Source organism: Clarias gariepinus, chromosome 21 (assembly GCF_024256425.1).
Source record: "Clarias gariepinus isolate MV-2021 ecotype Netherlands chromosome 21, CGAR_prim_01v2, whole genome shotgun sequence".
NCBI classification, from domain to species: Eukaryota; Metazoa; Chordata; class Actinopteri; order Siluriformes; family Clariidae; genus Clarias; species Clarias gariepinus.
In genome coordinates, this window is record NC_071120.1 from 28,441,688 (window position 1) to 28,469,306 (window position 27,619).

The 27,619-nt window shown below is 38.9% G+C and overlaps 1 protein-coding gene across 1 annotated transcript in view; it reads right to left on the minus strand.

Moving 5' to 3' along the window:
* galnt9 (polypeptide N-acetylgalactosaminyltransferase 9) overlaps nucleotides 1-27,331 on the minus strand; it is a 70,317-nt gene extending 42,986 nt beyond the window's left edge. Inside the window, exons 1-3 of the mRNA XM_053481647.1 lie at nucleotides 27,048-27,331; nucleotides 13,508-13,688; nucleotides 1,420-1,586 (exon numbers count right to left, since the gene is read on the minus strand). Of these exons, the coding sequence (XP_053337622.1) occupies nucleotides 1,420-1,586; nucleotides 13,508-13,688; nucleotides 27,048-27,285 (586 nt within the window). The 5' untranslated portion in view covers nucleotides 27,286-27,331. The remainder of the gene's footprint in view (nucleotides 1-1,419; nucleotides 1,587-13,507; nucleotides 13,689-27,047) is intronic.
* Between the last annotated feature and the right edge of the window lie 288 nt (nucleotides 27,332-27,619).

A 27,619-nucleotide genomic window follows, 5' to 3' on the forward strand; every position in this document is an offset into this window, starting at 1 on the left:
GGATTCTGCCCTATGGGCTCGCTCTTTTCTTTACATTATACAAACACACACACACACACACACACACACGCCAAACATGAGCGCCTGCGTCTTCACAGTGAGGATGTAAAGTGTCTATGTGGACTTGGAAGTTTTTCCTGTGTGTGTGTGTGTGTGTGTGTAAGGCTTAGAGTTTATGATACAGTAATACGACGCCTCAGGGCTCCGACTGCGCATCAGCAAAAACAACTCTGCATTTATCTGCATTCATTACAGAAACAGCCGCAGGGGGGATCAGGCGTTTATAATGCGCAGTCGGAGGAGGAGTGTCTCCAGTGCGCACTTTAAACTGGCTTATTTAAGAAAATCCAGGGCTTTTATTACAAGCTGGCAAAAGCAGAGCGTGTATAAATATAAATAGAGAAAAAGATAAATATATAGAAAAAAAGAAAAAGGACAGAAGACAAGCCAAGGTCGGGATGGACACAGACACCGGGAGCTAAATGAAGTAGGACAAACAAGGAGCTTAAAACTGCAGGAGAGTGTGTAGAGCTTAACGCCGACCGCACGCACATCCACAACACTCTGAAGAGCTGAAGTCAGTGAAAAACTCAAAGAATTACAAACATACAAATATGTATCTGTTATTTTCACTCCTCAGATGAAGTTTACAACTTCCTTACTCTTTTGGCAGAAGTATAGTAAATAGTAAATGAAATATGTAAGTGTGTCGAATTTTGCATTAAAGAAGACGTTTCATTAAAATGTGCTCGTGTCCCCTCTACACAAAGATGTTAAGGACAGACTTTAGATAAATCTGACAAAAATAATGTAATATATTTTCATCTGGAAAATTGTGCTGTCAGTGCTGTCTGTGATCACAAAATCAACTGTCTGAAGAGTTTTTAAAACCAACTCTGTGGTCAACTTTCTTTATATTGCTTTCTCACTGTGAGTAAACTGATTCAGAATCGCGTCATTTCTTGCTGTAATCAAACTGATTTAATGTCAATTTGCTTTTTTATTGTGATTGAGTTGAGTCTCATCCTTACTGTAATTAAGTCGCTTTCTAGCTCTAATCGTGTCGATTCAGAATCAAATCACTTTCTCACAGTGAGCAGATTTGAAGTCAAAGACTTTCTCACTTATTTCCAGTTTACTCCAAGACAAACTAACGATAATGAGGATGATGATGATGGTGATCAAGGTGACTTATTGTGCTTAGACTGAATTATGATTATAACAACAGAAAATTTGCTTTCATTCTGACACAGATAATAAATTCCAGAAGGCGGGGCTTAATGCGCATGAGGGCGTGGATAGGTATGTGAGATCCTAAAGTAAAAAAAAAAAAAAAACTTTCAAATATATTTCTGGACACTTGCTAAGACGTCTGTCCCTAAAGTTGAAGTATGGTTGGAGCATGTGGAGGCGTCTCACCGCTGTCGCTGTTGTCGTCCACCAGGATGATCTCCTTCAACAGGTGAGCAGGTGTGTGATTGACCACGCTGTGTACGGAGCGCAGGATCACAGACAGAGCCTCGTTCACAAAGATGAACACCACAGAGATCTGCGGCAGGTCATCAGGATACGTCAGCTGTCTACACCTGAGCAAACACACACACACACACAATTATTCAGAATGAGCAGTGAAACAGGAGAGGGACACACAGCATGAGACAGATCTGTTTACATCAGAACGAGAGAATAAACTGATTTATGATGCATGTTTAAAGCAGATTAATAAAGTCTGCAGTATAAAATTATACTGCTTACACATGAAGCAAAAGAAACTGAATAGTGCATTAATATATTTAATTAACAGATTTAATAAATGGTTATTAGCTATATTCATCTCCCAGGTTAAATTTATCTAAATCTTAAAAAGCTTTTTTTGGATTAGAATGAGAAACTCCAGGTAAAGGGTGAAGCAATAAATAAATAAATAGAGAAATGTTCATTTAAAACAATTTGAATGTAATTAGAAAAGTGTCAAGATCCCGATCACACTAATTAGAGTTTAGTTCTCAAAGTGCATCTGTTTACAAATGCATCGATTAAAGCACTTAAACACCTAATAGTCCGTTTGTCGAGTCCGAATCAAAGCGAACTTTACAGCTGGCGTTAATTGGTAACTGGATTGGTTTCAAACTGCTGATAATAAAACAAACTACAAATAAAAAAGTTGTGTAAGATGTGTGTACGGCTGAAGGTCCACTCCTAAACCCTTGGTTGAGGGCAGGGGTAGTTCAGGGATTAAGGTGTTGGACTACTGATCAGAAGGTCCCAGGGTCAAACCCCAGTAGCAACAAGTCATGACTGTGGGGCCCCTAAGCAAGGCCCTTAACCCTGAACTGCTCAGATCTGTGATAAAATAGAAAGTGGTGTCTGCCAAATGTTGTGAATAAACTCTTTTTATTTATTGGTCAGAAATACTGAGAACCGGAATGTTAAAGATCACACAGAACAGGGGGCCGGTGCTAAACCTCCATGACTCCGTGATTTAATTAGCTTAAATCCACAAAGAAACTGTTGCAGACAACTCAACTCAACAAACACACACACACCCACAGCATGTCTGAATCACTGACTGGAGCTGAGTCGAGTCAGCTTCGAATTGATTTCTAACTGAACTAGATGTTGACTCAAAAACAAATGACTCTTCGGACCACTGACTTACTGCAGTGATTTAGAGTCGAATCACGTGAATAAAGTTTATTCAGACTTAAGTTGATTCCGAGTCCAATCAATCTGATGACCTTCTCTCAAGTCTTTCTTGCTTTCTTTTTAAAGATTTAAGAACATGAAGAACATCATCAGTGTTCATTGTGTGTGTTTTATTAACAGCTTGGTCTCTGATGCGAATCTAAACGAGTGATTTATTAAAGACAGATACACTCAGAGGATAAAGAAACTGAGCCTGTAGATAAAAGACTTCACAGAGATTACAGATAAAGCAAAATCTCATAATAACTACTGTATTTCTGTAAAACAGAAATGTGTGGTGTGAAGTGTTTTATAGCGACAGCTTATTCACAGGGACGTGTCGGAGGCGGTGACATGGTGAAGGTTTGCGTAACCTGTGGAAGGAGTCTCCAGTGTCAGCTCTAGCTTAAAGTTTTTAAGAGTTTTTGCTTCTTTGTCGTTTTTTTCACCACCACCACCAACAACAACAATACGAAGCTGTGTTTTTTTTTGTCTTTTCAAAAAAGGAAACATACACAAGTAAGAATTAAAAAAAAAACTTTGCAGCGATAAAATAAAGTATGATGAGTAATTGTTGACTGTATTGTTTTGGTAAGCTGCTTTGGTGTAAGAGAAATAAACCACTGGGGGTAATAACTGCTCACAACAGCATCTGCACTTCATCACACAATCCTGATGTTGATCATTTTCCTAAAACAGCACCACACACTCAGAACACACCGCTCTGGATATCTTAATAAAGAATATTTTTGAGAACTGCCTTTTAGTATTAAAGTGTTACATTACTGGACTTTTAATCTGTATTCTTCTCTAATTGCTGACGTATTTACATTTTTTTCATTTGTAAAGACTAAAGACGGTAAACGAGTCTGTGCTAATTAAAGGAATAAACTGGAGGCGGCGTTTCATTTTAGAGAGTTTCAGCAGCATTAGCAGAACACAGACTGCAGCAGAACAGAGCAGAGCTGATAAGCCTGGTGATGAATGAGGCGTCTTTATCTCAGTCCCACACTAACTTTTATTTATCTGCGGCAGAGCAACGAGCCAGGGACTGCAACATAACGAAGGAAAAAAAAAACATTAAATAAACTTCCTATTGTTTTACAGTCTGCTGCTTTATGGTAATATAAAATAATTCCTCACACAGCCAGGATTACGCTGATTATGAGGCGGCGTTTGATTTTTGAAGGAGTTGTCTGAACAGCAGCTATCCTTGTGTGACTGTGATTTCGCTCTCTTCTTGTGATTTAATGCTTTGAAAAAATTAAATCGTCTAAATCATTAAAGTGCTGTAGACAGAACGTAAACTGTCTGACAATAATATAACTTATATGAAGCTATAACTACAGTTACAAATCATAAAAAAGGAAAATAAACTGATGGATAAAGATGACTTATGTTAAATATACGGTTATGTTAAAGTCGAAGTCAAGCACACACTGATGTATTTTATCTTGCAATATACCAGAGCATGGTTTTCTCAGCGCCATCTGTAAGGTGAACATCAGATTTATATGGCTGTGTCTCATTCTGATTATGCTGAGGTCATAATTTCCATAGTAACAGTTCATTCACAGCACATGCTCCAGGTTTTAAAAGTCATGGTCTTGTTTAACCAAACAAAACGTATCATTGTTGATGTGAACCTTTTTTTCTATAAAAGGTGTTTATTTAACACTTTTCTGGAAGAAATGTCGAGTGTTAGAGATTTGTAACTTGCAAAAAGTGTGGGACAAGTTAAGCTTTTTGGCTTCATTATAAAAATGAATCAGAGAAAGTGAAAGAAAAAGGAAGAGAAAGAGAAAAGAAAAAGGAAGGAATTAACCTGTTGTAAATGTTTTATTCCTTATGTACGTAATAAACTTTCTTTGTATACATGATGCAAGCTAAGAGAAAGTGGCAGGTGTTACAGGCAGGAAACACCTACACACCTGTCAATCATTCTAGATTCACATTGCCTTTGCTCTTCTGTTTAAAATTTTTAGAGGGTGAGCACTAATCACGTTTCACTGAGGCTAAGAGTCTCATCACCGTATTGGGATTTAAGTCTTCTGTAAATGTCAGTCACATGTTTTACACCTTCATTTACCTGGAATTTCATTACGAGTCCCAGTTTGACTCGAACGCCCCTTTGTAACATTTCTTAAAATTATTATTTACTATTTATTTACTGTTTAAAGTAAACACATTAACTAGTATGGGTTAAAGTAAACCCAGAGTGAACAGATGTTACCAGCTGCCTTTTACCAGTTTGTGATAAAGTTTTGGACGCAGATGCGGTTTCACACACTCGAGGGGTATTTGAACGCAATAACACACAGCATTACCAGCAGTTCTCATAAGACACACCCGGCCATAAAAACATCCCATTTTTCAAGGTTTTCTAGATAATATGATGATATTGCTGTGCAGTCAAGCGTGCGCAACAGTAATTACATGTGATACACAACGAAAGCAAGAGAGGGAGAGAGAGAGAGAAAGAGAGAGAGCATTAATTTATTCACAATCATTAGCTTCATTATTAGCCATCATGGCGTGCCTGAAATATTTTTGCGCTGCACAATTAGAGGCGCTGATTGCATCCAAATTGCAGCAGGTCAACACACTCACACGTCCTCTGACCGTTTCATTATTACTGTCCGAAAAACAGCGAGAGCAGCAAGGAGCAGGAATAATGATTTTACTGCATCTCCTGCTGTGTCTCACATACACACACACACACACATATACACACATAGGACTGTGCTGTCTGCCCTTTTCTACACATATGAGCTCTCTGATTGACAGGGTAGTCAGACTAAACCCCTCCCACCACCTAATTACTGAGCTGAAAATTTGTATTTTTGGTTAAATTTTTCTTATGTGTGTGTGTGTGTGTGTGTGTGTGTGTCGTCTATACTGTATACAGCAGCTTGCTCTCACTACGAGAGCAAATCACATGTGACATCAAATCGGCCAATCAGAGACTGGTGATTATTCTGACTGGCTGTTTAACACGTGCAGTGTGTGTTTCCTCATCAACGCATTTACACCAACCCTAATATTACACTAATAGTCCAAATAATTGTCCAATCAGAACAACACGTGTCATGTAAACACCCCGATCGGAACATTCTGACTCGACCCGGCCCGATCTGATTTAGAGGGTGGTGTAAACTTTTGATAAACTGTTCGGTAGGTAAATATTAGCCACGTAAACAATTATTTTAGTAATTAGTTTGTTGGAATAAATATATTCTCTCTGTGCATGTTTGCCCCTCGTAAGGGCGACACAAGGTGACATGACGTGTTTCCGAGAGGGAAATTTTTCTCCCGTTCCTGATCAGTAAACTTGTAAGAACAACCACCTCTCTCTCTCTCTCTCTCTCATCTGTCTTTACGTCACACGCTCATCTCTTGGGTCTTTGGCGGGTTAAGGAGCTCTGAACGACTCACGTTTCTCACAGTGTAAAGCATCTAATCAATCACAGACGAGATATAACGTAATATGAATGATATTAATCAGACTGGAGGAACAATATCCATGTAAACATACAGATCGATTCAATCCGGGGTAAATAAATCAGTGCCGGGATCAAAAACTTTACATTCAAGATTCAAAAACACATCTAGAGAAACAGAGCGCTTTACCGTTAAACTGTAATAAAAAAGTTGTGGTATTTTTTTTTTAACAGTGGCAAAAAAAGATAAAAACAGGTCTAAAGCACAGGGATACTGCACTCACAGGCCGCTGTCGCTTTTAATTGGATCGTAAAAAAAATTTTGAATGAAGGTCTACAAATTAGGTATGAGGCTATAAAGAGGTGACAAATTCAACCAGCTGGTGGAATGAGGTGTGTGTGTGTGTGTGTGTGTGTGTGTGTGTCACAGCCTGCATTTGGTGCATGAGCGACCTTGTGATAAACGTGTACAGAGACTTGAGAAAGAAAAACACGGTTTATAAGGTCGCATGTGTGTCAGGTAAGTGTATGAACAGTGTGTACAGTGCTGAGTGTGAATACAGTTAGCTCGCTTTGCTAATCTGTTGGACAGTGCACACTCGGGAGGCCATAAGCATGCACACACACACACAGACACACACACACACACACACACACACACACACACACACAATAAGCACCAGGATGCCATTAGTGTGAAAATAGAAATAGCGCCAGAAGAGCTAGAGTCGGTTAGAATGCGTGCTGTGTACCATCTGCTGTGTGTGTGTGTGGCACTTGTGCATCATACTCTGCCAGCAGAATGTGTGTGTGTGTGTGTGTGTGTGTGTGTGTGAGAGAGATAGAGAGAGAGAGAGAGACAGATATATACAGTATGTATATATAGTGGAGGTGGCTGACAGTGAAAAAGCTGTGAGTGAAAAATAGCACTAAGAAGCAAAAGAACACACACACTCAGCTCTCAGAGAGTCGATGCAGTGTGTGTGTGTGTGTGTGTGTGTGTGTGTGTGTGTGTGTGTGTGTGTGTGTGTGAATGCATCAGCACTGCCAAATGCAGAAAAAGATCAGATCCAGTAAGATCTGCAAGAATGTGGTGCACACTTACAAACACACACACACACACACACACACATGCACACAGCTAAAATAAAGACGTGGAAGTGAAAGATAAATGACAATATGGAGCAGTGGTGGTGGGCGTGGCCTGGTCATGTGAGGAGGAATACAAGATGCACCAGGGGACTGTGAGAGACATGAGACACTTCAAGAGGGTGAAGACAAGGTCATCATGTGGACGCTAGAGCAAACCAAATATCACTCATCTCTATCTGGGAAAGCGCAGGAAGACCAGAGTGATAAAGAAGAAGAAGAAGAAGAATGACATTTATTTATATATAGGATGTTGGGGTAAAGCTTGACCTCTGACCCTGGAGACTGCCTATACAAAGGTTTAACAAACACTCTGTTACTTCAAGGAGACATCACTTCTACAGTATTAAAGGCTGTAGCTATCGAATATTTTAGTAATCGACTATTCTACCAAAAATGGAATTGATTAATCGGATAAAATGTACTTTTGCTTAATTAAACAGCATGTAAATATAAAATAATTATAAGAGCACATAAATATAAAATATATAAGAGAAACAAAGATTAATTGTTTTTCTTTTTAGAAAAATCTGCTTTTATTTTTGAAATTCATACAGCATTTTATCAAAAATAAACATTGTCATTATTCACAATACAAGGAATAGATTAGAGTTGACAGATGAATTAAGTGCATTACAGTGTCATACATTCTTATTTTAAAGCCTTTTCTCAGATGCAAAAACTAAAAAAGGTATTTAAAATGACTTTAAGTATAAAAAAAACTAAGACACACTGTTATGCGCTAAAATCCCTCCCTGCCACAAACTGCCCCCCCCACATAATCTCTATCAAATATTATATCAGTACATAAATTTATAAATTTATGATTTACAAATTACACCAAATGAATTTGATTATAAAATAAGCAATATAAAAAAATATAAATTATAAATATATAAATTATATATATTTTTTCCATACATGTATATTTTTATATTGCTTATTTTATAATAAAAATCGTTTGGGGTAATTTTTCATCATAAGCCATATTTATTTAGTGTAAACATTTTTGTATTACTTCGTGTATATTATTTCGTGTATTAATTTGTCACATGTCAATTATAATAGTAATAATATATTTAATAATAATAATATGAATTTTTGATTGTGGTCCATCAAATCAATACACAGAACGCAAAATACAAAAACAATAACGCAAGCTTTTAAATTAATTTTAAAACGCCTTGAGGCAGAAAAATTTTGCCTCGATTATTTTTTGTAATCGAATTACTCAAGTCACTCAAGGAATCGTTTCATCCCTACTTCTACTATTTTTATTAATCTGTTTATTATCAGTTACTATAGAAACAGTAATGTATCAGCGTAAGCTCATTAATATAAACTGTAAGAGCTGCTGTTAGAGAGAATTAATCAACAGCTCCTGACCAACCAGGTGCACAGGGTGAGTGAAAATGAACTAGTCAATGTTTAATGTCTATAGAACTTGTAGTATCACTGGAGTCATGATTAAAACAGTCTCTAAATAGATAAAAGTAAATAGGATTTTATAATTTAACCGTACAGGAATTAGCCACGAGAGCCAGCACGTGCCACGTAAAACAAGCGTACAGGTGGCGTACAGTGAGAGGGAGGACACTCCGCAGCTCTACGTCCGGAGACAATAATAAATTGTCCTAAAAAACTGATGACCTCAGGCTCGACGAACAATGCAAGAAGAAATGTTTGATGCAGAGGCTTTTACTTTCATTCTTCTGTGTTATAAAGTACATGTATAATTAGTTTTAATACATTTGTATTATAAATATGGACTTTATTAGCAATTTTTAATATCTAGTTACTTTTCACCCATGGTCAGGCCAGCTAAGACGGCAGAACAGACAAGACCTTATCCGCATACAAACATGGTGGAAACAAACTACAACTTGCAACTGTCACGTTCCAAGTCGGTGAGTTCTAAACACACCTGCACCCAAGTACCCAGGTGCTTAAATAGAACTCTTACAAACACAAAAAAAGGCTATAGAGGGACTTTGCAAAGTTACCAAGCTGTGTTTGTTTGTGTTAGCTTTACGCTGTTCAACTTTGATCCGTTGTTTTGGTTTCAGATATTCTGATAGCCCTTTGTGTAACGATCGACCCTTGTTTTTTCTTTCACTACTCCTACGATTTATCCGTGTTTGCTGTTGTTGTTGTTCAATAAATCCCATCATTCTAACCTGCACTTGCGTCCACCTCTACGTCATTCCTCAAACCCACCCTGTACATGAGGGGTGCTCTACATCATTTAATTATCTTAATTATATATATTAAAGGTGATGATTCATCATCACCATCATTATTATTATTATTATTATTATTATTGTTGATAAATGTTTATGCCCGTCATGGCTGCGTAGGCCACATAGCATTATAATGAACTGTGACTCATTAGAGAATAATTAATTTGAAGTCAAGAAGGAATTAGTGTGCTTGACTGGAGCTTTATTGGGGGATGAGTGAGTGTTAGATAAGGGCACTTGTGTCTCTACGCTACCCGAAACACTCACATGTCAGGATTTATAACTGCTCATAAATATTAACGCCGCTTTAAGGTCATTATGGGAGTTTCAGAACAGGAGTGAAGAAGCACATGCTATCCATATTACATTTTAATAAATTATTAAAGAGCTTTAAGATTATTTTCAAAGCCGTTCTGGGGTTTATAAATGTTATAATCATTAATAAATATTATAATGATTATGAAAGAGCACAGAAGAAAAGTACATTTGACAGACTCCCTTATTCAGAGCGACTAACATTTTTAAATCTCAATAAACATCTGAGCAGCTGAAGGTTAAGGGCCCAACAGTGACATCTCGCTGGAGCTTGGGTTTGAGCCTGTGACCTTCTGATTAGTAGTTCAACACTGTTACCACGGAGCTACCGCTGACCCAACACGCTAACTATAAGTTATTAATAATTACAATAAAGATAAGAAAAAAAGTTTTAATAATCATGTTCCTGTTATAAAATGTTTAAAAACGTTATAACATGTTTAAAGTTAATGTAGTTGTTTTATGTTAATCATCTATTTTTATAACATTCCTGCAAAGCATCCTGCTTTCTGATTAGCTGAGAGGTGACGTGGATTACAGCAGCACCGACGCTTTGGCTTCTGATCACAGAGATGGGGTTATAACACATCTTTAAACATGACTAATTCAGCTTTTGTTTATCGTCTGTGTGTGTGTGTGTGTGTGTGTATGTGTGTGTGTGAGCGAGAGATGTGACACTTGTGAAATGATTTAGAATAAAAAGGTGATATCTCGGGTAGCATATGTTTGTGTGCAGAGGCGTAAACAATCGTGTGTTTATTTGGAAGACAAGCAGTGCGTTTTTCTGCCAGGAAATACACACACACACACACACACAAACAGTTCTGATTTCCTTTGGGGATAAACAGTGATTATAATCTGTAGTCTTTTGTATGTTTATTCAGACTCTCTCTCTCTGTCTGTCTGTCTGTGCAGTATCACACTCAACGCCATGATGTTGTACTGAATATCAGTGCGGTTGTGATTCGGTCAAAGGCATGAGGGTGCAACCTAAGGATATCAGTTTGAGTAGTGCCCTTGATCAGGGGTTAGAGAGGGATTTGGGTAGGGCTGAAACGATTCCTCGAGTAACTCGAGTAATTCGCTTACAAAAAATGATAGAGGCAAAATCTTTTGCCGCGAAGCTTCTTTCAATCAATTTTATAAGCTTGCGTTACGTTTTTGTAGATTATTTGTTTGACGTGACACAGCGCGCTTCCAGATGCAAGACGCCAGTAAACACCGACGAAGAAGAAGCGCTTAAGTCACCCAAACAAGCATTGAATGTTCATCAGCGAGCCAAGAGAAAGAAGGAAGCAGCAAGAGAAAACTACAGAAATTGTCAGTTAAGTCTTATGTTATGCCTGAGCTGTAAATTTAGAAACTTTTAGTTCTGAAAATTGTTCAAAAACTGTTTTTGTATAATTATTTATTTTATTGTGTGTCTTAGTTTTTTGATACTTAAAGTAATTGATAAAATGCTGTGAGCATTTAAAAAATAAAAGTAGATTTTTTTTAAAAAAGAAAACCAATTATTCTTTGTTTCTCTGATATATTTTACATTGCTGTTTATTTAAGCAAAAGTAGATTTTTTCCGATTACTCGATAAAATTATTAAAATACTCGATTACTAAAATATTCGATAGCTACAGCCCTACATTTGGGATTCAGCCTTGTGTTACCCACTAGTTAGCTTGTCGCTGGCATTAGCCGTAAACTCACAGACGGTTCAGAGGCGATTCAGAACGACATAGAAGTGATTAGTGCAGAGACGGCGTGTTGTTTAAGACGCCATAACGTTATCAGATGTGTGTTCTTACTGAAAGTGCTTCTGTGACTGGGTGTGAATGTCATCTCTCTAAGGTGATTTTATGCAGCGTGTCTGTGTCTTTTATTTTTATCTATTAAATTCTAACTTACACAGTCGATACAGAGGAGATGATGGACAAGAAGTCCACTAAAGGCCCAGTGGTGATACAGGAGAGAATTATAACCCTCAGAGAACCACAGCGAACATTCCAGTGCCTCACTTTAGAGATTATATATTGCTAATACTTTAAGGGGCTGAATCAAGCAGGCAATTCCGTACTTTTATTTAAATATCGTAAATCACAGAGAGCAAAAGCTAAAAAATCAAGTGGTTTATTACTTGTCCTATGTAAACTTGTAAGAGGAGATGAGCTCCGTGCTAATTATTATTAAAACACAAACACCGCACATCGCCATCTACAACAAACACTCACACCTCGCTGTTCCTTTTACAGGTAAGCAGGACATTAAACACCCACACTAACAGTAAGAATGGGTGCTCCTTCAGACCTTTTTTGTGATTGATGATATCATGTGTCACAACACACTGCCAGGCCAAAATAAAAGTCACCATTTCAGATAAGTCAAATTATTGGTCTGCATTAAGCAAAGAAAACAAACTAAGAAGATTTGAAATTACTGGAACATTAATAAAAATCATAAACAGGAATCAATTTAAATTTTTATTGAAGTTGCACGGTTTAAAAAAATAAATACCAATGATAAAAAAACAGAGCTGTGTTTACTAGTTAAAGTAGAAGAATTTCCACACATACACACACAAACAGACACACACACACACACACACACACACACAGTGTGATAAGAACTCGCAAGATTGGGACAAAACAGCTGTGTGTCCATAAGAAAACTGTAAGACTCATCAGAAAAAAGGGTTCAGTTTGCTATGAGTGCAGATCAATCCCTGCTATCTGTTATCACCCAGATGAGGATGGGTTCCCTGTTGAATCTGGTTCCTCTCAAGGTTTCTTCCTATTGCCATCTCAGGGATGTTTTACCTCCCTACCGTCACCCTCGGCTTGTTCATCAGGGACGATCTGATTATTCTGACTCATACATATTCACATTTCATACACACTTCCATAATTTTATTTTGATTATGTAAAGCTAACTTGCAACAATGATCACTGTTAAAAGCGCTATACAAATAAAATTTTACTGAATTTAATTGAAACTTACAAATGAAAAAAAAAATTAATCACAAAAGTAAGAAGTCGGGGGGGGGGGGATCTTGACATTTAGAAAATTTTAATTTACAGGTATTTCAATAAGCATGTTTTATAGAGTCAACATGTTAGGATTTATACAAAAGTGTTTATATTTTTTTAATTAAGGCGTTTACCATTTTGTATTTTAAATACAGCAGTGTCAGTGTCTCTGTGTCAGTTCGCTAATGGATCATTTACCAGCTGGACATCGCCAATCACCCAGTCAGTGTGTGGTACATTTAAATATGATTCACACATTACACACACTTACACACGTGCACACACACACACACACACACACACACAAACACTCACACGCATGCACCGTGGAGCGTCAGGATGTTGTCTGGTTTGTTTACAAAACAGAGAGGTATATAAGTCCCTTTGTATTGTTATTATTATATATATTTTTTATATATAGACATCTGGTAACCTGTAGGAAGTGCTGCCATGAAGAACTTAAAGAGAGGGGGAAGCATGTGGAAGTTAATGAAAATATCAGAAAACACTAACAGCATGTGTGTGTGTGTGTGTGTGTGTGTGTGTGTGTGTGTGTGTGTGTGTTCTAACCGAAGCGATGTGGAGAAGGAGAAACTCATAAGCTGCTGCAGTTTTAATGGCACACTGAAGTAAAGATAGATTTTTAAAAAAGAACGCTCACTTTTTTGGCCTGTAGTCGGGAATGTTCCTATCGAGGGAGATGCGCTCGCTGAGCTGTGCGTTGTAGCCGTACTCTTCGTATTTGCCACCGCCTTCAGGACTTTCACCCCCCAGTGTGGCTGCAGCTCCTCCCTGACCGAGACCTCCAGGACCCTCTAGCAGCCCCATCGCCTTCGACACTCCTACATCCAGAAAACACACACACACACAGATTTTACTTTCAATGTCAGAGTTCTTCAGACCACAGTATTGGTAAGTTATCTTTCTATGATTATCTTTCTATAACAGCAACTCTTAAAACAATAAAAACATATTTTTATTAGCTGGTTTACATCAAATTAGAAAACAGGAACTAACTCGCTTCACCAACATTCCACAACATTACATGTTACTGTAAGCTTTTTAAAAAGCACAGTGTTTCATTTCATGTGATAATTGTAATCGGTGCAGTCGTGTAAGAGGAATAACTTCAGCTGGAACCAGTAACTGTCTGTAAAATCATTTTGACAAATCTTACTGTGATATTAATTTTTACTGATTCTTGATGATTCTGATTACGGTCTCTTAATCCTGACCTGCATAATTTAGAATTTTGTGAAGATTCTAGTTCACATTTTGATGATTTTGATTTAAGTTCTGGTGATTCTTATTGTGATGATTCTGACTCTTGCTGTAATGAGTCCAATGATGATTTTGATTCTGGTTCTAATTAAGATTGTGATGATTTTAAGTTTATTTTGATAATAAAGATTTTTGTGATGGCGGGCCTCACATTGTCGCTCGCAGTGGTAAAGTGCTCGCCCTATCATCCGGAGATCGCGAGTTCGATCCCCGGGTGATGCTGTAACCTCTCACAGTCGGAGGCCTAGAGAGAGCTGATTGGCCGAGCTCTCTTAGAGGGGAGGGATGAGAGGTACTTAGTGCTCCCACATTAATGACAGCCATACAGCCAATCAAGGGCATCTGTGAGCTCACGCAAGCGAAAGGAGTGGATAGCGCTGTCCTCTGAGTGTGTTATGCCACCCCTAACGGGGCGTGAGCAAGCGGTTCGAAAAAGTGCGGTCGGTGACTTCACGTGGGTGGGAGGAAACGCGTGATAGTCTGCGGCCCTCCCGACTGAGTGGTAGTAGAAGCTTAATGTGTGAGCCCCCTAGTGACGGGGAGCAATTGGACATGACTAAATTAGGAAGAAAATCGAGAAAAAAATCCAAAAAAAAAAAAAGAAAAGAGGATTATGATTCTTATTGTGATGATTTTGATTTAGAATGTGATTAAAGTGATTGTTCCAGTTTTTATTATAACAATTCTCATCGCTGCTTATGACACAATCAGATGTTGGTAAAGGTGTGCCAGGCTGAATGAATGCAGTTCCGCAGTGCTGAGGTGTCAGAGAGCAGCACAGTGCGTTAGTCCCCACTCTAACACACCTGCTAATTAACTGATGCATTGAGTCATACGTCTTTGAGCAGGAAATATCACCATACTGTGTTTTAGAACAGGAACCTCAGTACATCTGCAGTGTTCATTTACAGAGCAACTGAGGAACAATGGAGCAGAGGAACAGCGGAAGATTCCACTTGGTGTGATGGCTAGATATGTTTATATCTGCGTGATGAACACAGTGTGATGACGAGCCCTAGAGCTCCAATCTCTCTCTTACCGCTGCAGCATTTCTGTCTTTCCTGTAATTAGGATTTGATTAAAGGAAAATGAGTTTCAGCCACCAGGCAGGACAGCTTCACACAAACGTGAGCGTTTCACCGGCATCGGCTTAAATTATGACTCAGATCTTTGCATATGAAAGAAGAATATAATAACAAAATATTAAATAAATAATAAAGACTGAAGAAAATGCTAATGAAGAAGAAAGAATAAACCTGAAAAAATTACTGTTTAAATTAGATTCCGTTATTGTTCCAGTTTTTTATTTATTCATCCTTCTATTACACTGCAGTTTTATTTGCGTGTAAATATCTTTGTTTTGTTTTGTTTTCCTTCATCTAATTTCACAGCTGGATAAAATCTTTTTTAATACAGGATATGGGGTTGAGATGAGCCGAGACGTTACGGATTCTCTTTCGTTCTGACATTTAAATCATAACGTGTTGTTCTTATACAGACATATTAAAGATGGAGGATAAAAACGTTATCACTCGCTGTGCCAAATAACATAACGGCAATGAAGAGAATCGTCTCAGACCTGTCACTTTGCTGATTTAAAAGTCTTCCGTGCTCTTGCACATCATCACTCTGCCTCACTCACACACTCAGAAGGAGGACTGGAGCTGCTTCAGAGTTTATGTGAGAATTCAGCCTAATGATTTCCCTTATACACACTCACTGTATACAGGATATATGATCCATATGACAGACCTTCCTTCACCTTACAGAAAGCCTTCACCTAGTCATGATGATCTGTGACAGAAAATATTTTAATCTATTTTTTTAAGGCAGCGTAAATAAAAACATGACAGTTCTGATTCTGTCCATTCCAGATCTAACAAATCTCACGCATCTCATTACGATTTAAAAAATTCTAATTCACATTCTCATTCCAAAGATTTGGATTCTGGTGATTGTGTTGTAGATTGTGTAAGAGCTGTGGAGAGCACCACAGATACACAGACACATGGCAAGTCCGCACTGAAGGCCCAAGAGGGCCAACCACAGTTCAGTGGAAACCCGGAGTCGACGCATAAAAGCCACTCAGAGTTCGACAGCAGCAACAGAAATACGAATTTGACCGCAAAGACACCAACATAACTGTTGCAGTCCAGCAGCCCGGAACCGGTGGTGTAGAAATTTTAACAGCAGCTAAATCTCGAGAGCTGGCCGAAACTAATAATTTCTTCTCCATTTTGAAGCCATTTCTTTATTTCTTTGTTTTGACTTTTGCTTGTTACTCAGATGCTGGTTGACCTTTACTTGGTTGTGTGTGTGTGTATGTGTGTTATAACCCTCACACTGTAAGGCTGGAATGTCTCTTATGCATCTCTTATGTCTCTATCTGTACTGCTGTGAAAAGTACAGAGACAGCCCGAGGCCACGGGACCCAACATCAGTGTGAAGCAGTGAAGACTTGGAGACTGCAGCAGGGATTAAGAAATCCCAGCAGATTGAAAGGGGCTGAAAGGTGAGTGGTGCATTGCGAAAGAACACAGATGTCTGGCTGAGTCCACAGACACACAGATGCAAACCTGCAACCTACGGGTCCTGTCACTCGGCCCACGCTGGATAGACTTCAGTTTCAGGCATGTTTCTCTAACAGATAAAAAACATTCTAATCTCATCACAGCTATCTGAAACTTTATATTACCTTAACACAGCTGCAGTGTTTGTGGATTGTCTGTACCATCAGTGTGTAACTTCACCGTAAGTCCATTCACTACATTATGCACAGATCTTCAACATTGAATTCAATAAGAAATGGATAAAAGGTATTACGTGTCGTCTTTTTTTTTTAACAAACACCCAGTGCTGTGCTCTTAGATGAAAAACAGGGTGATAACAGCATCTCTACTTCATTTCACCGACCCATCACTCTCTCTCTCTCTCTCTCTCTCTTACACACACATGCACAAATGAATTAGTTCTCATATAAACTGCACAAAAGCTGTTAGAATAGCAGAGCTGAGAGACACCGTCGCTTTTCTTTTCTTTTGCACCTATTCAGTTCGAGCGTGTCAGAAATGATTACCGCTAAAGCCAGGCTGATCACGTGTGTATGCCGATGCGTACAGTTGTGGTCTCAGCGGAACCGAATGAGCCTCTGCGTTGTGCTGACTCGCACGCTTTTTGCCGTCCTGAGGAAAATGAGTTTGTTTTAGCATTGACTAATAAACTTACTGCAAGAGAAATCCTCCTTAATACACCAGAGACTTACAGTCATTGGTTATGAAGCTCAAAGCTGCTGATTCATCTCTTTGTTTGCTTGTGTGTGTGTGTGTGTGTGTGTGTGTGTGTGTGTGTGTGTGTGTGTGTGTGTGTGTGTAAGTGTTTCTCTGCTTTTATATGAGAAAAGGAGAGAAACAGCAGGACACCTTTAACACAGCAAGGTTTAAATAACTCCATTTACTTCTATTATAATTTCAGTAGTTAATAATCAGAGCTTTTATACATAAATAATATAATATGAGAGAAAGGGGTGAGCAAGAGAGAAGGAGAGATAAAGAGGTGGGGAAGGATGGAGGAGTAAATGACAAGGGTAAAGTGATAGGGTGTAGTGAGAGACCGTAGGACAAAAAGGAGAGAGAGAGAAAAAATAGCACAAAGGCCGAGCCAGAGGAAGAGAGGTGGAGAATGAGAGAAACAGAAGAACTGAGAGAAAATAGGATGGAGATGGAGAAAGACGGGAGGAGAGAGGGTGATGGGGAAAAAGAGAAACATAAGAACTGAGAGAGTGACAGAGTGAGAGAAAGGCAGGTGGACAGGGAGAGCTGAGGAGAGAGAAACAGAGATAGTAGAACAGAGGAGAGGAGATTGTGAGATAGAGGGAGAGAGAGATAGATAAAGAAACAGTGTGAAGGAAAGAAAATTACAGTCAGGGAGATAGAAAGCAACGAAAGCGAGAGAGAGTGAGCGAGAGAGAGAGAGAGAAAGAGAGAGTGAGCGAGAGAGAAAGAAACAGTAGGATGGAGAGAGAGAGACTGTCTCTCTTGCTCCCTCACTCAGAAAAGGGGACGAAGAAAACAGAAAGGGAAACGGAGAAATAGTGAGACAAAGAGAAAAAAGAGAGAGAGAGAGTAAATCAGACAGGGATATAGAGAAACACTAGGAAAAGAGAGGCAGAAACAGGACAGGAAGAGAAAGACAGTAGGTTAGTGAGAAAGATAGATGTAAAAATAGTGAGTAAAGACTGTGCTGTAAATAAAAGAGTCAATAAGAGGTCAATAAGAGGTCAATAAGAGATTATGTGAAGAGTCACATTCCCAAATTTCTTATTGACGCTCACAAAAACTCAACAGAGGAATGCAGGATGAGTGACTTTACACTAACCGTATTTTTCCTTGGTGATAGTGCAGGTCTCATCTAATTATAAACCATTTTAAAATACTGGAGAATTTTTAATTCAGTATAAAATAAAAAAATCTTCATTACGGTGACATTTATATTATAATTCTTATTATAAGCTTACTATAAATAAATGTGTTTAGTTATAAAAAGATGTAAGAGGGACGAGGAACACCAGCTATTTAAACAGGATGCACTGAGAAAAGGCGTGTTAGGTGTACTGTATAATCAACTTATATCAGAGAACACTGGATTGTTTCCATGACACTCGAGATCCTTAAGATGATGTTTTTTGGATGGAGTGTGTGTCATTTGGGAGGCAGATTTAAGAAAGCCTGTCTGCGCTTTGTAAATTTAAACGTGACAAAACAGTGATGTCCATTGAAGTGTGTGTGTGTGTGTGTGTGTGTGTGTGTGTGTGTGTGTGTGTGTGTGTGTGTGTGTGTGTGTGAGAAGGCGAGATGAGAAGGAAAGAGGCTGTCCAATGATGTGCACACACACATAAATGGAATCTGTGCAGGCTAACAGAGAGGGAGAGAGAAAATAGATCTTTAACCTCTCTAATGAGAATTGCTTTTTGTTATACACACATATATACAAACACAAAATAAAATATGCTTTATGCACACACACGTGGTTACAGTGCACAAAGACCAAGCATTAGAGACGATTAACCACAATTCCACAGCGCGAGATAGAGAAAAACCATTGGCTCAGTTGTCATCACGTGACACTCAAAACAAGAACCGCATGCGTGATACATGATGCTTGATGGTATTTCGTACTCGTAAAGCAAGCAAGCTTGTTTATTACAAAATTTTGCTCGTCTTGCAGAACGATCACAAACAGGGTTACACGCAATCCGAGGTTTCACTGTACAGGAATATGAACTGTATATTCCTTATCCAGCCATTTGCTGAACTCACTCTATCAGACACATACAATGAGACAAATCTCTGTGACGGTGCTCCAAACTATACCTGTGCTCCATTTATTCTGCGCCTGAACTAAGATTCACTCCCGCACTGAGAAAGATTTAAAACCCTAATCAATAAATGCAATGGAAAAAATACTTCAGCAGCAGACGTTCATGTGCCCTGTAACTGAGACGCGTTAAACACTAAAGTCTGCATGTTAAGATCATTTCATTAAGTCCTGATTTAAACCTGACAAGTCACAAAGCATGAGCTCACACAGACACAAGTGGAACTTTATTTCCACTTAAATAAACATGTGGAACAGTTTAGCAGGCTTCAGCTCACATCAAGCACTCTGACCTATAGGTCCACTGTGGGCGTTTCCTGAATCACGCCGACCCTGTTAACTGTCATTAGTTCACCGCCGGCATGTCACAAATCACTCTGAACCTGTTGACTGTCATCAGTTGACTGTGGACGTGCCCCAAATCTTTTGGAACCTATTCACCATTCTCAGCTCACTGTGGGCGTGTCCCAAATCACAGTGACCCTATTCACTATTATCTCCTCACTGTGGGCGTGTCCTAAATCACACTGACACTGTTCACTATTATCGTCAGTCCACTGTGGGCGTGTCCCAAATCACACTAACAAAATTCACGATCATCTGTTTACCGTGGGTCTGTCCCAAACCACATGTACACTCAAACTGCAGGGTGTCATTGTGGATGATAGTGACCATCCTGAGAGCCGTCACGCTCTAAACACACTGCATATTTACACGTGTGTCCCAAAAAACCTTTATAATTACAGACAAAAAAACAATTCCTCTCCTCGACTATGGTTTAATTATTGTTTCTGAGAGCTTTAAAAGGTTTGAGGTGATTCTGGGTTACATATTGTTAATTATAATAAACACTTTGTCTGTGTGTGCGTGTGTGTGTGTCAGTAAAATACTGAGTAACAGGGTGTTGAAATGAAGCAAAGTTCCTTTAACAGCCCAGAATGAATTATTTTTCCTTTCCTACCACATCCACACGTGTTTTATTCCTCTTATACCTTAGCAATGGAACATTGTCAACGTTTTATTTTATTAAAGCTAAAGAGCAACATGTAATAAACACTGCTCTGTTTATTGTCACACTTAATGTTTGTGAAATGAGTTAGTTCCTCGTCTCATTTACGTTACAGCAGCTATAAACATTTGTTTTCCTCACAAGCCTTCCTCTCTCTCTCTCTCGCCCTGTAGGATAGTAAGACAATGATACATAAATTACAGGTTGGCATGTCATGAGAAAATACAAAGCAGTGTAAACTTCTCTGTCCTGAAAATGTGCTTTCACTGGAGACTTCCTCCACTTACACTATACAAACAACACATTTAGGCATTTGGCAGACACTCTTATCCAGAGTGACTTACATTTTTATCTCATTATACATTTGAGCAGTTGAGGGTTAAGGGCCGCGCTCAAGGGCCCAACAGTGGCAACTTGGTGGTTGCGGGGTTTGAACCTGGGATCATAGTCCAATGTCTTAACCACTGAGCTACCCCTGGCCCTACACAACACTATTCTTTTTTTCACACACAATTCTTACTACAGAAAACATCTAAGATGATATTGTCAAAGCTTGCCACCATATGAGTTCATGTGAGTAACCTGTTGCTATAGAAACGATAACATATTAGGATGCTTTCAGGTACATGTCTTCGGGTAAGCAAGTTGAAGTTCAGCATGTCATTGTAGACGCTCAATATTCACTTCCTTGCTCTTGATCAGTGTTAGTGTGAACAAACAGTTAAACGAAAATGACCCAGAATGAGTGTGTGGATAAAAACCTGCACTAATCCCAGACCCGCTGTTTCTGACCAATCACAATCAAGAACTCGACAGCGCTCTAATTTGGTTCTCCCTCAGGAACCAAAGGGAGCAAGATGTTGAGCAAAATCCACAACACCATCAATTTAGCGGCTGATAAAGTGCATAAAGTATAAAGACAAACATGTACAAGCATCTTGTTCTTCTTGGTTCTCTGTGGTTTCCTTTAGGGGTCGCGACAGCCTGACATTCTATTAACATTTAAAACATACACTGTAAGTAATGAACACAGTAGTAAAGCATGTGTAGCTTTACTCAGACTTTTTCAAACCTTTTCAGAATTTAGTGGCAAATTTCCAGTATAAAAGCGTTACCCTACCACACAGCTATGGTTATAGAGACGCTTCAGTGATCAGGTATGTAAAGGGGTGCCTTCTTGGCGCTCCTTCCAATTCAGAAGGGATAATTCAGAGTGACAGAGTGACCGCCTTCATACACACACGACGCCACTGCGGAATAACAATAAGCTCGAATGGACACTTTCCAAACGACTGCGGCGAGGAGACTTTTAGCACACTGTGCTCATAATTATAAGACTGAATGAGCAATGGGGATGGAGGGTTGGCCGGGGGGAGTAAATCAGAAATGAAATTCGGAGCAACACAGCCTTTGAGTGCTAAAATAAAAAACTTCTGAACATCTTAAGGCAGGACTTCTACCACAGTTTAATGTCCGGGGTGTGAATGCTTGGCACAATGCTAATATTGCAGTTCAGCATCACGCAAAAGAAACTGGAAGGAATGTGTGAAAGATGTTACTGTAGCTTATGGGTAATGGGTTACAAGCACCCTTGATAACTAGGATAAGCGCAGTTTGCTAGCTTTATCATTTAGAGTATTCATTGCGTAGTGTATGCATTAACATGACACCCTACAACTTTACACACATGCAAGTAAACAGATACCCATAGGTTTATGATATAAACAATACTGTCTAATAAATGTTATAACTACCAGGTTTTAAATATACATGCATATCCCAAACGCATCACAAGTCACCTGACCTATTTGTTTGGACACCATTTTTGTTGGTAAGCTTTCGCAGCACATGTGTGGCAGGTTTGGGGGAAATTTACTAATCTATCTATCTAATCGCAGAAAATGTGTTACAGGTTATGTTTGCATAGTCAGTAATTCATGTGGAGTTTTGCCTGAAGTATCCTGAACATGATCTATCACCACAGAGATTCATGCTAAAACTGTCCAATCAAACACTTCATGTTTGTTTTACTTCAGTGATCTGTGTGTGTGTGTGTGTGTGTGTGTGTGTGTGTGTGTGTGTGTGTGTGTATGTGTGTGTGTGTATGTATGTGGTCTTTGTTGACCAGGAAAGGCTAATTTGGTGTTTTTTTGACATATATTAATATAAATAATCAACATAAATTGCTTACATGCATCGTGCTAAGTAAACATCGAACACTGAAGACACAGATGCTGTCACATATTACTTAGCAAAGGTTATGTTGTGAAAGTGGGATTTCATAAACTATTAAACACATGAGACTGGAAAATAAGCTGACTTTGTGCAGCTGCTTCTGGTGCCATTACTTGCTTTAGTCTAATAAGTTCATTTAACATGAAACACTTGACATAGTAATTAAAAATAAAAACGATGAAATTACTATACCAGCAATAACTGCTGACATTTTTATGGTCCTTTTCTCTCTCTTTTGTTTCTTTTTTCTTTTTCTTGTTGGTTTTCATTGTGCCTTTCAACACTTTTTGACAATGATTAAACTTTACTGTTTAATTTGCAAGTAAAAAGGTAATCACCATAATCAAAATGTAGCCGCCTTTAATTGATCGGTACAAATTGGTAATAAAACATATGAATTTTGAATAATCTTCCTTTCATGGTAAACTTGACCTTTGCATGAAATCGCCCGTAAGGTTGTGATAATGCCTGTTAGTCTAAAGGATAATAATAAATTAAAAATACACCCAGGCACATTTATGCTGTTCTGAGTGTTAAGGAGTGCGGTGAACTAAATCAAGTGATTTTTCAGCACACAACAGCTCGCCCCCACTGGAAATCACAGCTCTTCTCACTCTATATTTAAAGACTCTAAAAACAAATGCCGCACTTGGAAATCAACTCTGCACTTTTTATCTGTTTGATTAGCAAGTGACCTAAAGACGTGCGGTCACGCACCTGGCCACGGAACACCTGGGCAGCTACTCAGTACCTTAAAATGTAGAAAAAGCAGTAGTTAAGGAGTTAATGTGTTATGTAGAATAATTATTTTGTCTGAAAGATTTTACATGTGCACCTGTAGTTTAATTCTGGAAGTGAATTTGGTGCAGTAATACCAATAAGCCCTTAACGGGATGTGGACAATAATTACACACATGCTAAGAAATCAAAATACACATATGGATAGAATTTATTCAGATAGAATGCAGCTGATCTTTTTCGCTTAAACTGATCGTCACTATTTGTGGCGTTTGCCAGGAACCAGTAATTTTACCTAGCTATCCTGGTCTTCTATGATGTGGCAAAAATCTTCTATGATTTTTAAAGAGACAGATTTTTTGGTCAGTCTTGTCGCTGGAACGAATAGCTGGGAATCTCTATTCTACAGAATTGTAGTTTGGTTTAATGCTAAAGGTCAAATACCAGCAAAGTCACAAGCAGGTCAAGCTGGTCTGCCTAAAATACATCTTCCTGCTGTTCTGAAATCTGTTCAGAACAACACACTCATTCTATACCTACAGTAGGCCAACTATGGGTGTCTATTTCACACTGTACATGCCTGTGTAGATGTATCAAACAATAGGGTTTTTGCATGGTTTTGCAAGGAATTGCATGGGGGTGCAAAAAAACATTCTTCACACATGCCTTATTTCTGCCCCTTTATAAAACCATCAGACTGAAATATGAGGTTTGAGTGAGGACTGCTTTGAGATGTTTAGTTGTGTCACCATCTCACACACACACGAACACACACAAACACACACATACACACACAAAGATTTACTGATATATATATATTAGACCATGGGATTATTTTTGAACTCTGCCTGCACTCTTGCTTGTGCAAGCGTGTAAAAAATGACACTAAAGTTAATTACACTCTCACTCTCTCGAAAATTCTCTATAACACTTATCCTGTACAGGGTCACAGGAGGCCTGGAGACTATCCCTGGGTACCGGGCCACAAGTACACACACACTCACGGGAATTTGAAAAAGGCAATTAGCCTAATCTGCCTAGTCTTTGGAAGGAAACCGGAATATCCGGAGGAAACCACCAAGCCCGAGGAGAACAAGGACCGGCTCGACTTGGAACTGAACCCTCGACACTTGAGGTGTGAAGCCACAGCGCTAACCACTATGCCACCGTGCCATCAAGTTAATTACATCATCCATCAAATCAGTCAGATGTGTTACATACAATATTTATTAAGGTTTTTCCTACCACACTCTCAGAAATAGAGGCACAAACTGTACTTTACTTGTTTCTGGGACAATATCGATGAAAAAGGATGGGATTTGTGCTTTTACTATCAATCTTTTATCAGATAACGATAAATTGTAGTAGTATAATTAAATTCCTGTACTTTCATTGAAGATTTGGTGTGTACATAAAATGAGACACATAAAAATACTTTGTAGGACTCTAATGTTGCAAAATAAATACAATACAATCGTATTAAAGTTATTTTGTTTTGAAATGTCCATGATTTACAACATTGCACAAACCAAAAATGTTGCCAAAAAATAATTTATGCAATTTATTTGCGATGTGAGTAAAAATTACATGATTTCCATCTTCCAGACTGCTGTCCTGTGTGAACGTGACTCTGATTTAAAAGTATTTACTGCCACTGAAGGTCTTTTCTTTATGTGCAGAGTCTGTTCCTGTTTGTTTGTATTTCTAACTTGACGATCATAAAGAGTACTAGATATGTTCAAGAAAAATCTGCATATTAAAAAGACTTCCAGGTTTTTTTATGCATTTATATTAGGTGCTTTGTCATGTTCTACAAATTGGTCTTGTTCAGCGCTGATGTCAAGCTGCTAGCGCTGTTACAGTTACAGTTCGAGCACAGAATTAGTGAAGACGTTGTAATTAACTTTGGACCCAAAGTCTGTAGCAGTGAAGCTCTACACAAGGCTGATATACAGCAGAAACTCGGCTCTTGGCTGGTTAGCGACGTACGAGATGATGAGCGTGACGGTGATGTTAGATCGAAAGTCATCCATTTCAGCAGAGCACACTGATCAGGACAGCTAAAAGATTAAAGTGCAGTGTAAAGCGTCTTTGTGTAGAGTCCCAGTGCACTGGACTACCATTATTATTATTATTTTTAGTAGTAGTAGTAGTATTAGTAATAGTAGCAGTATTAGCAGGTACTCAAAAGGCATTGATGGTAAAGTAGGTGCAAACTGTTCGCTAACAAAGCAGTTTTTTGGGGGGATAAAAATTCTACCCAAACAGGGATAATCATTCTACCCAAACAGATGCCACACCTAATAGTCTACTGCAAGCATCACTAAATGGTGGACCGCGGTTCGGATCCAAAAAGAGTGAGAGTACTATCCGGACCTGATGCTTACTTATAAACGAGGATAATTATTATACCAGTAAAGTAATGCTTTTTCCTTCGAGGTGGGCATGGCTACACGAGTCACTCAGAGCCAATCAAGGCTATAAATTACGATGTATAGACAGTGTGGAAGAAACACGAAAGTGTGACAGAGCATCGCTTACACCTAGACTATATACACTGAACCTTCAAAGATGAATGTACTGTACAGATCAATTATATTTATTTTTCCTGCTGGAATCTTAAAAGTAGTTTGACTAATATATTCTAAAACCATAAAATATATTCTATGGTTTTAGCAGTCCGAAGTGATGGCATGTAAGATACCCGAACTGAGAGCTCAGTGTGACAGAACAACCCGGAGTCCTTTCACATTTACCTATTCATACACACAGAGATGGGGATCGAGGCCAGACCCTGGAGGTGCAAGGCGCCAGTGCTGACCACTACACCACCGTACATTATATACACATAATGTACAAGGAAAATATCAAAGATCAAACTGTCCACATGTTTAACATAGTTACTGAAGACTGGCAATAAAAAAAAAAAAATTTAATTGCTTATTTTTAATACTTACTGTACTTAATGCCTATATATTTTATATATATATATATATATATATATATATATATATATATATATATATATAAAATGAGAGAATCTTTATACAAACACAAATTTTAGACCTTTTTGACCAGACCTTCCTGGATTTTGATTTGGAGTACCCCTGATCTATAGAAAGCCAAAAACGACTAATTAATCAGGTGAAATCAGGTGAAATCAGGTGTGGCTTCTGCTTGGTTGGAATAAAAGCCTTCACACACACACACACACACACACACATAATGGTCGTTTGTGGACAACACTGGACATGTTCAATGGATACGTTCTAAAGGTACCACAGTACACCTAAGTCAGGGGTCTTAACAGTACTAAGCGGATGTACAGAATGCTGCACCTTTATATGTGAGACTGTACCTAGTGTGTATGTTATTCCGGGTTACTCCTCCTGTCATAAAGGGCTGGCTGATTTCCTGTCACCTCCCAGAGATTGGAACCAACCTGAACCCGTTTGTGAACCGATGTGTGATGGATCGATCTCATGCATTCTGCACCCCTGTCACCTCGCACCCTGGGCAGAGGGCAGCAGGACAGTGCCGTGGTGTCGACTGGGTGTGAGGTTACCGTTCAGCTGGTTGTACACCACGTCCTCCAGCCGCTCCAGTCTCTGCAGGATGGACTGCCGGTCCGTGTCGCTAACTTTGCCATGTCGGGTCCGTGCGCGCGCCTCCGCCGACCTCCCGATCTGCACGAGCTCCTCGGACCGGTCCTGGATCCGGCAGTACACCGAGAACAGCACGATCCCGACGAACACCAGGATGTTCACCGTCAGCAAAGTTTTGATCTTCCGTGCCGCAGCCATTTACAACAAAAAAAATCTATCAATAAATATGTTCAGATAGCGAACGTTCCACCGATCAGATCAGACCTGAATTCAGCGTTGGTGATGAGGATGATGAGAAGGAGGAGGAGGAGGATGCTCTGAGAGGTCATTTCGGTAGCCTGTATAACGGAATAACGTGTCACATTTACCTCAGGATATGAATATAACAAAGAAAGAAAGAAGAAATAGGATCATCATTATTATTATTACATTGTTAATGTTTTTTACCTCAGGATTTTATCTCCTTCAGCCTCCATTGTGCGTTAAACCCCACAGCTGCATCATCTCCGAGATTATCCACTAGGTTACCTCA